General features: G+C 73.5%; 1 protein-coding gene across 1 annotated transcript; it reads left to right on the forward strand.

Annotated features, from left to right (window-relative positions):
* The first annotated feature begins 44 nt into the window (after positions 1-44).
* Positions 45-10,922, forward strand: FASTK (Fas activated serine/threonine kinase). Its single transcript, XM_080581341.1, has 10 exons — positions 45-164; positions 351-990; positions 2,580-3,050; positions 3,542-3,690; positions 3,771-3,987; positions 4,166-4,325; positions 4,502-4,593; positions 4,788-5,424; positions 5,672-5,786; positions 10,320-10,922. The coding sequence occupies exons 2-10, from the start codon at positions 396-398 to the stop codon at positions 10,404-10,406; spliced, it is 2,523 nt and encodes an 840-aa protein (XP_080437467.1). The 5' UTR covers positions 45-164; positions 351-395; the 3' UTR covers positions 10,407-10,922.
* Position 10,923: the final 1 nt, after the last annotated feature.

Raw genomic sequence — 10,923 nt, forward strand, 5'->3', positions numbered from 1 at the left:
CGCTCCGCGCGTGCCCCGCCCGGCCCCGCCCCGCCCCGGAAGCGCGTCCCGCGCGGGGGGGCGGTCCCCCGGCGCCGCGGGGGCCGTCGGGAAGATGGCGGGCTCGGCGGCCGGGCGGCGCTGAGCGCGGGGCGCGGCGGGTCCCGGGCGGCCGCGAGCGCCATGTAGGGGGGGGCGGGGCTGCCGCGGGGCCGGGCGCGGGGGGCGGGGCGGGGCCGGGGCCGGGAGCCGGGGGGCGCGGGGCGGGCCGGGGGGCCGGGGCCGGGCCGTTCCGTTCCGTTCCCGTTGCGCGGGCGGGGCCCGTTGCGGCCCGGCGCGGCCCCGCTGAGCGCCGCCTCCTCTCCCCGCAGGCTGCCCCGGCCGGTCGGAGCCCCCCGCGCCGCCCCGGCCGCGCCATGCTGCGCCTGCCGCCATGGCTCCGCGCCCTGAGCCGCCCCGGTGCGCGGCCCGGCGGCCCGCGGGGGCCGGCGGCCGGTGAGGGCGGCGGGGCCGGGATGTTCCCCGCCTGCTACTGCGCCGGCAGGGCCAAGCCCCGCGCCGTGCTGCTGCCGCTGGACGCCTACGGCCATGGGCTGCTGCACGCCGTGCCCCCCGCCGCGCCCCCCCCGCCCCCCGCCCCGGACGGCGGCAGGCCGCGGGGCCCCGGCAAGAGGCGGAGCTGGGGCTTCGTGCAGGAGAAGATGAGCTACGACACCTTCTTCACCATGAAGCGCCTCATCGAGCGCTCGCGCAGCGTCGGCGAGGTGCTGCGCTGGGTGACGCAGAACCCCGGCAAGGTGTCCGCCAGCCACTACCCCATCGCCCTGCACAAGCTAGGCCAGCTCCTGCAGCAGCAGCAGGGCCCGGCCGCCGTCACCGGGGAGAGCCGCGGGCCCGGCCAGGTGCTGGAGCAGCCCGAGTTCCAGACGCTCTGCCAGGCCATCATCAGCGGCTGCCCCAAGTTCGACAACTTCAGCATCGTCAACTGCCTCTACGCCGCCGCCGCGCTGGGTGAGTGTCCCGCCAGGGTCCTGCGCCCGGGCAGGGCCGTGGGGGGTGGCGGGTGCTCCGAGGTCACATGGGGAGAAGGGAGCCCGCCGGTCCCGGTGCGCTGGGACGGGAGCTGCCGAGCATGAATCCGTCTGCCCGTGCTGGCTGCGTGCAGGCGGAGCTGAGCCCTCTGCGGGCGGAGGCTCTGCCTGGGGCACGCGGCGGGATGGAAACCAAGGGGGCTGCTCCTGCGGGAGCCGGGGGCCTCGGGTCACTGGGCGCCTCGTAGGAAGGGGCCTTCCAGCGGCTCTGGATCCTCGTCCGCGGCAGCAGCCCCTCGTGTCGCGGAGCCTCTCCAGCCTTGTTGCCGCCTTTCCGGCCTGCAGGCAGTGTCCCGAGAGACCCCTCGTTAGCCTGAGGAAGGGCCTCAGAGGGCTCCCCGTGTCCTCCTCCCGCCTGTTGCGGAGGGATGACGTGCGGTGGCTGCCTGTGGCAGCAGGTGCCTGCCCTCCCCGCCCCGTGCTGCCGCGTCCCACGCTGCCCTTCCCAGCCACTCGGTTCGGTTTTCCGTCGCCGCGCCGAGCCGCGTGCCCAGCCGCCCGCTGCCTGCCGGGGGCGGTGCAGGAGTCGAGGTCCTGCCAAAGGCAGGGGGAGGTCTCTGCCCCCCTCGGCCCCGCGGTGCTTCGTGTTCGTTGGCACCGAGCTCTGGGCTGTCGGCCGCCTCTCCCCCGAGCTGGGCTCCCCCGGCCTGCTCTGGTTTTGACCCACGCTTTGTTCCCTGAGCCAGCCCTCCCTGCTCACCGGCTCGTTAATGAAGGTGCTAACCCGCCCTTCCCAGGGCAGTTGGGGGAACAAAGCAACCGCTCAGACCAATTCTTCGCTTCCCACCTCCCGACTGATTCCTGATTAACGGTAAAGCGCAGCGACTTACCCCCTGCCGCCCTGCTTTCTTTAAAGCCCTTTTAAAAACTGAAATCCTGTCAGCTGGCGTGGGAGATCAGCGGGCTCCGGGAGCCTCATACGGCGCACAGAACGCTTCATGCGCCCGCTGGAAATATCTCTCCTGACACGCCAGGCACGGCCTTTGCCATTTTTCGTAATCGCACTGTGCCCGTGGCCTCTCGTCCTTCTGTGGCCGAATAATGAGCCCGGAGTTAGGAGAAGTGCCTCCCCCGGGAGCTGAGCGCGGAGGACCGCATCGAAGCTACAAACTCTGAGAGGAGAAAGTTAGAAACGTGCAAGGATAAACTCCTGCCGCGCAGGCAGGTTCTGTTTTGGTGGCGTGCCGACGCCTGGGCTGGTTTCTAAGCAAAGCTCAAAGTGCTCCGAGGTGCATTATTCATCCCGGGGGAGTCCGGGGCCTAAAAAATCAGCCTGACTTCTGCAGATCAGTCAATGCCCTTCTGCGTCGGTGGGGTGGCAGGGGACGGTCCGAGGGCCCCGAAGGGTTGGCTCCGCAGTGCCGAGGCGCTGACGGCGCATCCCGAGCTCTGCTCTTCCCCCTTCTCCTCCCTGGCCCGACGCAGCCGTGACGGACCCGCTCCTCTCTGGCCGCGGTCTCGCGCCTGAGCTGGCGAGCGCGGGGGTCCCTGACGCCGCCCCTCCTGCAGGCCTGCCCGGGGAGTCGCCACTGGTGCGGGTGCTGGAGGACGAGTCCCGCAGCCGCCTGGGCCGCTTCAACCAGAAGGACGTCTCCATGGTGTTCAGCAGCGTGATGAGGCTCCACCCGTCCAGCCCGCACCCCCTGGTCGAGTCGTGCCTCAGCAGCCTGGAGCGGCACCTGGAGAAGGAGCGCCACCCCCAGACCCTCTTCCTGCTCCTCTCCTACTACCGGCTGCGCGCGCAGGCGCTGCAGGGCCACCCGGCCTCCGACCAGCAGCTCATCAACAACCGCAAGATCCTGCGCCTCGTCCGGCACACGCTGGGGCAGGTCAGCGCCATGCGCGAGCACGAGCTGGCCCTGCTGGACGAGATGCTGGCCCTGTGCGCCCAGGAGGCCAACAACAAAGCCCTGGAGGCCATCTTCAGCTCCCAGCTCTTCTACGAGAACCGCCAGGAGCGATTCATCCGCAGCATGGCAGGTAGGGGAGGGGGCCCGGCCGGCTGCCAGCCTCACCCCGGGGCTCTCTCGGTGCGCTCCGCGGCCTTAGAGCCTCTTCTCCAGCCCCAGAGCGCGTCAGGGGCCGTGCCGGGGCTGTGCGGAGCTCCAGGCCTGCGGTGCTGGCGGCTGGAGCAGGAGACGCTTCTGCACCACCCTGCCGGCGACCGCCCCGCCTGCCCCTTTGTGCTGGGCGCCAGGGGCAGCGGGCTGGTTCCGGGGGGGTCCTGCAGAACCGCCCCTGTCCCCTGCACGCTGGGGCTCTTTGCCTGGGCTGCCTGGGTGCGTGGGGCGGGGGTCCCTCGGCCTGCCGGGGGCCCAGTAACTGCGCGTTTGCCGGGGAGCTGCTCGGATCTCGGCCCCGTTGCCAGGCTCCTGTCGCCTCCCCCCGACCCTCGCTTCCGCGGTCGCTTCTGGGGAGCGGCGGCCCGGGGCCGGCACCTGCGTGACGCCCCGCCGCGGCTTGCCCCGCAGAGTGGCTTCCCAGGAAGGCGGAGAACCTGACCCCCTACACCATGGCCCTCATCGCCAAGTACGTGGCCCGGCACCGCCTGCGCGAGCCGCGGCTGCTCGATACCATCGCCAACTTCCTTCTGAAGCGCGGGGAGCAGCTGGACAGCAAGGTGAGCGTCCTGCCCGCTCCGCAGGGCGGCCCGGGGCTGCCTGCGGGGCCCGGCCCGACTCCGTCTCCCTCCGGCCGCAGGTGATCCAGAAGCTGGTGTTTCCCTTCAGCCGCATGAACTACCGCCCGTCCAACCACGGCGAGCTCTTCCCCAAGCTGGAGGCCATCCTGGAGCAGAAGGCGGGCAGCTCGCCCCTGGCCACCGTCAACATCCTCATGTCCATGTTCCAGCTCAGCCACTTCCCCCAGACCGTCCTGCACCAAGTCTTCTCTCCGGCCTTCATCACCAACGTGATGAGTACGTCGGGCCCTCCCCAGGGGAAACCCAGCCCTTGAGGCCTGGCGGCGAGGTGGGGGCGGCTCTGGGACGCCCCGGGCCGAGCATGGCACGTCGGCTCGGGGAGCTCGGGGTGGCTGCGGCGGGGGCGCACGGCGGGGAGCCGCGGGGCCGCCTCCAGCCGCCCGTCCCCCCGCAGGCAGCCCCTACGCGCTCATCGTGCGCCGCTACCTCTCGCTGCTGGACGCGGCGGTGGAGCTGGAGTTCCGCGACTACAGCGGCCCCCGCCTCGACCCGCGCTACCGCGTCCTGATGTTCGAGCACGCGCTGACGGCCGACGAGGCCAACAGGAAGTACAGGTGAGAGGGGGCGCGCAGGAGAGCAGGGCCCCGCCGGCGCCCGCTGCCCGTCCCCTGCAGCGTGGCGTCGTCCGGGGCGCGGGTGTGCCCCGGAGGAGCGAGGGGGTGGGCCGGGGTGCTTGGGGGGCGGGCCGGGGGCCTGGCGGGCCTGTGCTGACCCTTCTGTCCCTGCTCAGTTACAAGGGGCTCGTGGCCGAGGCGCTGCGGCAGCTGGTGGGAGAGGAGTGCTACCGGCAGGACGAGGTGCTGCCCCCCGGATACTGCACAGGTACCGGCCCTCTGCGGCGGGCGCTCGGGGCAGGGCCAGCCCCGGCTGGTGGTCGCTGCCCTCCCCAGCTCAGCCCGGGTGCCATGGAGCCGGCCCGGGGCACGCTCCCGCCCCGGGGTGCTCGGGGTCCCCAGGCCCATCGCTCATCGCGGCGGGCTCGCGGGCCCGGTGCTGACCTCGCGCTCCCCCCGCAGACTTCCTGCTGTGGATTAACCGCTCGGGCACGGTGCTGCCCCTCTCCCGCGTCCCTGCGGCCTCCAAGGCGCCCCCCGCGCACGCCGCGGCGTCCCCCGCCGCCATCTCCTTGCGCTCCAGCGTCCTGGCCCTCGCCTCGGACTTGCAGGACTTTGCCCCGTTCGCTCCGGAGACGCCGGGCAGCCCCCCAGCCCCCCGGGAGAACAACCTGGCAGGGCGCTTCCTCTCCACGCTGTGCCCGGCCCCGGGGGGGCCCTGCTACCAGCCCCCCTCGGACTATTACCGCGGCCTGAGCAAAGAGTCTTCCCTGGAGAGCCAGGGCAGCTCCACCCTGAGCAGCCCCTCCGAGTGCCTCTCTGCGCAGCCCGCCGGCACCCCCGACTGCTCCCCGCGGGGCTCCTCCGCGGCCACCCTCTTCCAGTTCCCCATCGGCAAGATCCTGGAGGAGGAGGCGGCGGCGGCGGCCGGCTGCCCCCAGCGCGAGCACGGCTCCTTCCAGGGGGAGCAGGCCCAGGAGGACGCGGAGGGACGGAGCCCCCCGCCCGCCGAGGAAGCCTGCCCTCCGCCCTCCCCGTGCCGGCCCAGCCCCACCAGGGGGCCCGGCGAGGGGCCGCCGGCAGCCGACGAGATTCAGAGGTACCGAGCAGAGCCCCCCGCGCCCCCCCAGCCCCTGCAGCACGGCCGCCCCGGCCCCCCTGCACCCCGCGGGGTCAGGTACGGGGGCGCAGCGTTGTCCCGCGCAGGGCACGGCTGCTCCCCCCCCGCCGCCGGGAGCGGGGTGCCCTCCCCCTGCTTCCCTCCTGCACGGTCCCGGGGAGGCGGGCGCGGCGCCCTGGGGTGCTGCCCGCGGTGCTGCCCTCCTGCCGCCGCTCTGTCCCTGCAGGGTGGTGCTGTCGGTCAACGACAAGTGGCATTACTGCCAGAACTCCGACATCCTGGTGGGCTCGCGAGCCATGCGGGACAGGCACCTGCGGCTGCTGGGCTACTGTCTGGTGCAGGTGAGTGCCCGGGCTGCTCCCGGCCCCTCTTCCCCTCGGGCGGAACCGGCGCTGCCTGGCGGCACGGGGCCGGCCCAAACGCGGCGGGGGGGCCGGCCCGGAGCTGGCGTCACTGCCGGGGGGCCGCCCCCGAGCAGCCGTCCCTGCGCTCCCTGCTCCTTCCTGCCCCGTCCCGCCCCAGGGCTCCCACCCGGCCACGTTGGCAGGAGGAGCCCTGGCACCCGGGTGGGGCACGTGCCTGGCCCCCACGCGAGCAGGGGTCGGCCCGTCCCCTGCCACCGCCAGGCCCGTGGGGCCCCCGTCCTGCTGCTCCGTCCTCGGCGCTGCGCGGAGCTGGGCAGGGTGAGGCAGCTCCTCCTCCCGGCGCGGGGGGAGCCGTGGGGCGAGCCCCCCCCTCTGTGACCCCGGCTTTGGGGGCCGGGTGGCTTTGGGCGGTGGCTGGGGACAGCGAGCCCTCGGCGAGCGCCCTGGTGTCTGCGTGCGCTCGGGGCGTTACTGCGGCGTGTGCGGCTGGCGTCCGGCTGTCCTGAGCCGTTAGCCGGACGGGAGGTGCTCCCGAGGAAGGCAGCTGAGAAGCGCGGGGCTCTCGCCCCGTTTACTTCTCTGCAGAGAGTCAGAGACTCTCCGGGGCCGCGCTCAGGCACGCGGCGGTGCGACAGGGCTGCAGGCCCTCCCCTGCCGCCAGCCCCGCGGCTCCTGACCCCGGAGCTGGCAGCGTGGGGCCCAGAATCCCATGTTCATGGTGGCTTCTGGGCGCCCCGTGACGGCAGAGCTGCTGCTGGGCTCCCCTGGGGGCCGCGCTGCGGGAGGCCCGGCTCCTCGCTGGGGGGGCCGGGGCGTGGGGCTGCCCCCGCGGCCGTGCCGGGGCGCTTCCTGCGTGCCACAAGGAGCGCGCTGCCCCCCCCCCCACGTGCCCCCTCCGACAGGCAGCGGCGGGCAGGTAGGAGAGGAGTCGCGCGTGGGCCGCGCGTGGCACGCACGGTTCGTGGCCCCTGTCCTGCGGCTCCGTCCCTCGGCGCTGAGGCCCCCGCGTGCGGCACGGGGCTGCGCGGGGCGAGCCAGCTCAGCTCGTCCTGGCCCCCGGCCCAACCCCGGCGGCTCCCCCGCCAGAGCCCCGTGTGGGACAGCTACAGCCCGCCGCCACCCGAGGAGCTCTGCCCGCGAGCACTCGGTGCCTTTCTGAGCGGGTCGTTTCTCCCCCGCCCGCAGCGCCCTGTGCCGGCGGCTCCCTGCGGCCCTGCGTGCGGGGGCCTGTTGTGGTTTTAGGCCCGCTGGCTGCCCGCGGTGCCGCCAGGCCTGGCACCGCACCAGTGGCGCGCGGCTCTGCGGTTACCTTCTCCCTGCGCTTGCGGTGCCAGAGGTCTCTCCTGTTCCCTTTGGTCAGCCCTTTACAAAAAGGAGGACCCCGGGCACTTTAATTCCTTCCCGAGCCGAGGCCCCGTCGCAGCTTGGCTGTTCTTCTTGCTCTTCTCGTTTGAGGTTTGCTTCCTCCCGGCGCCTTCACGGGAGCCGTGGGGAGCTGCGCTTGGCAGGGCCCTGCAGAAGGTGGAGCCCAGCCCCTGCTGCGAGCAGGGCGCGCTGGGGCCGGTTGCTCGGTGCCACGACCGAGCCCCAGAGGCCTCCAGCGCTGGAGGTCGCTTGTTTTCTGGGTCACCTGCTCCAGCGTCCAGCCGTGCTCACAGACAAAGCCTCTTCTCACATTTCAGACAACCAGCTGCTGAAATGTAAGTAGGGTTTCCTATATTTTAGGTGTGCCCACTGCCTCAGTCCCGTTTGCTGGGCACCACGGGGAGTCTGGCTCTGTCCTCACCATCTCCTCCCGGGTGCCTGTAGACAAGGTGCCCCCAGGCCTCCCCTTCTCCAGGCTGAGCAGTCGCGCTTCTGCCAGCACCACGCGTGTGCCCTGGCCCTGCCCTGACCCCCCCGTGCCCCCGCCTCGTGCCGGGCCGCCCAGTGCTGGACACGCTCCAGGCCGTGCGGCAGCGAAGGGTCGGCTCCCTCGCCCCTCGCCACGCTGCCCTAGCCCGGGGGCCGCCGGCCTCCCCCAGCCCTTGTCTGCCCGGGCCCCCCGTCCCTTTCCTGCCAGCCCACCTCCCGTGGGGCGGCCCCCAGCCTGGCCCGGGGCTGTTCCTCGGCCCGGGGGGGCCCTGCCGAAGGGCAGCGCAGGGACCCGCTGCGCCCCTTGGCCCCGTGCTGCCTGCAGCCCCGCCGAGGGGCGCTCGGTGTCGCCCAGCTCGTTAGCGGGGCTGTTAAATGGTTGCTAAAGGGGGTTAGCGGGGTTGTTAAATGGGCTGCCTCCCGCGGGATGCCGCTGGAGCCGGGGCTGCCGCCGGGCAGGGCGCTCCGCTCGCAGCCCTGGGCCTGGCAGCTCAGCCCTCCTCGTGCTTAACTGACGTCCCGCTGCTGGCGGCGGCGCTGCCACCTCCCTGCTGGGCCTGCGCTGCCTGGCACGGCTGGCACGCCGCGGCCCCGGCCGTGTCCCCGCGGTGCGTGCCAGCTCCCCGCAATGCGTGCCAGCTCCCCGGTGCGCGGCCTGCCCGGCAGGCCTGGCGGCCGTGGGGCCATGGCTGGCTTCCAACGGCTCCTTCTGTGCTGCAGCGCCTCGGGGCTGCCCGCGGTACCCGTGGGGTGCGTTGCTGGTCTCGCACCCGCTCCCTTCCCGTCCTCCGCTGGGCTCCATGGGCTGGGCCTGGAGCCGCTGCCCCTCGGTGCGGGCGGCCGGGCGCTCGGCCCTTGCCGAGGCAGAGTTCTGTTTTCCCCCGGTGGTCCTGACCCCTGCCAGCCCCCTTCCCTCCCGGGATCCTGTCTGGAATAGCGGCCCCACCTGCCGTCCCCAGCCCGTCCTGGCCGTGGCACCGCTCGCTCCCAGCCCCTTTAGCCCCAGGGGCTTTCTGTGCTGCCGGTGCTCGGGCAGGGCAGCCCTGGGGTGCTGGGTGTGCGGAGCCGAGCGTGGGAGGAGGCGGCGGTGCCGGGGCCAAGCGGCCAGAAACGCGCGGCTCAGAGCCCCCGCAGCCAGGGGCCTGGGTCCCTTCTGCCCGTGCCGTGTCGGTGGCTGTCTTCTCCCCCGGCCTGCGCCCGGCGTGTTTGCTGTGACGGCAGCAGACGGGCCCCGGGCCCCGCGCAGCACCGTGTCAGGATCCGGCCTCGGGCCCCCCAGGACCGTTTCTGGCTCTGCCCGTTCCGCCGCGTGTCCCTCCCTGTTCCCTGCAGCTGGGGATGCCGGGGGGGGCTGTGGGAGCTGGCCAGAAGGACGGAAATGCCCCTGGGCTGCTCTTCTGGGCCTGAAGCTCTCCGCTCAGCCCCTGCGTCTGTGCCAGGCTCCCACGCCCCGTCCCTGCAGGGCGCCCGCCGTTGGCCCCGGTTCTTCATGAGCTGGTGCAAAAAAGCCTCCTCCTGGGCAGGCCGCTGTGCGGGGAGCCCTGCAGCTCCCGAGGGGGGGGGAGGCCCCCGAGCAGCGCCGGGTGCCTGTGGTGTAACGGGACCCCCCTGGGGACCCCCCCGGCCACGCGTGGAGCACTTCCCCCTACGGCTCCTTCCGGGCTTGCACCCAGCCCTGTCGCTGCCTGCGGTTTCCTTGCGTTTCCTTTGGCCCAGAGGGGAGGGGAAGGTTTCCTCTCCAGCGTGAGGCCGCCGAGGGTGGCAGCGCCCGTCCCGCGGGGCGATGTGTCGGGTTAGCCCTCGGCCGCTGCCCCGCACGGGGCTGAAGCAGGCACAAACAGCGCGGCTCCTCCAGCCCCCGGGGTGGCCGCGGGCGCTCGGGTGCCAGCTGGAGCCTCCCCCTGTCCCCAGGCAGCCCTGGGCCGGCGCTGCCACCGTGGGAATGGGGCGGTTGGGGTTTTTCCCCACAGTCCACAGGCAGTGGCTGGGTGCGGGCAACGGGACTGGGCCCCAGCAGTGCCCGTGCTCGCCCTGGGGGTGCCCCCCTCACGCACCGGGGTCTGGGGGCGCAGGGCAGGGGGAACGTTTAGGGCTCCCCGGTGGGCTGCCGGAGGCTGCGTGTGGGGGGCTGATGGGCGCCGTGCCCCCCACGGCCGCGCTCTGCCTCCCGTCTGCGGGGCAGAGACCCGAGGGCCGTCCCCTTCCCTCTCCCAGTGGCCTGGCACGGTTCGTGGAGAACGGAGGAGGAACCACCAGTCCCACACCCTGGGCCCGGTGCGGGGCCTCCAGGGGGAGGCTGGGGGTGCAGCCGGACCTCCGGAGCCGCGCGGGCTCCGGCTCTGCCCGACGTGGGGCTGGCCAGAGGGCAGGGAGCCGCGGCCGCCCGGGGGCACCGGCAGTGGAAGGGCGCTCCCCGCCCGGCTGTGCCGGCCGCGGGGCAGCTGCCGATCCCCTGGGGACAGAGCAGCGCTGACCCCACACGCACCACGGGAAGGGTCCCGAGTCCCGTTTGACCCCCAGCGATCCCCAGCCCCTGCCCCTGTGGGGTCTGCCCGTGCCAGGGGGGCTCTCCCTGCCCAGCCTACGTGCCGGGGGGGGGGTGAGAGGCAGCCGCCCAGCTCGTGGGGCTGCACTGACGCTCCTGTCCCGTTTCAGCTGCCCTACACGGAGCTGGAGAAGGTGAGTGGCATCGAGGAGGCCAAGCACTACCTGCGGCAGAAGCTGAGGGAGCTGCGCTTCTGAGGGGGCTCAGCCCTCGCCGGGTGGGCGCTGGGGCGGGCGCGGAGCCCCTGGCCGGGGCTGGGGGGGGGACGGAGCTGCCCCCTTCCCGTGGGGAGCGGGGCTCAGCCGCGGGCACCTGCTCTGCGACGTGGGGCCGGGGTGGTGCGAGCTATTTATTGCCGTGAGCGTGGGGAAGGGGCGCGACGTGACCGCTGCGTGGCGGGAGCCCTGGGCTGCGTGAGGCCGGGGGGCGCGGGCCCCTGACGGCCACCCCCGGCCCCGCCGGCCTCAGGGTCGCTGAAGGGCTCTGGCGGTCCTGGGTGGGGGGTCCGGGGCCCCCAACACACCGCGGGGGGGAGGGGGGGGAGGCTCTGCCTGGCCCCCCCCGTAGGGGCCGTGGCAGCCCCACGCTGGGGCAGGAGGGGGTCGGGCAGGGCCGCGGCCACTTGCACAGGGGCTGCTCCCGGGGCCCTGGGCGGGAGGAGGGGGGTGCTTGGGACGCAGGGGTTAACTTTACAATAAAACTGGTGAAAAGTGT

Source organism: Anser brachyrhynchus (genome assembly GCF_964034855.1).
Source record: "Anser brachyrhynchus genome assembly, chromosome: 2".
Classification (NCBI taxonomy): Eukaryota; Metazoa; Chordata; class Aves; order Anseriformes; family Anatidae; genus Anser; species Anser brachyrhynchus.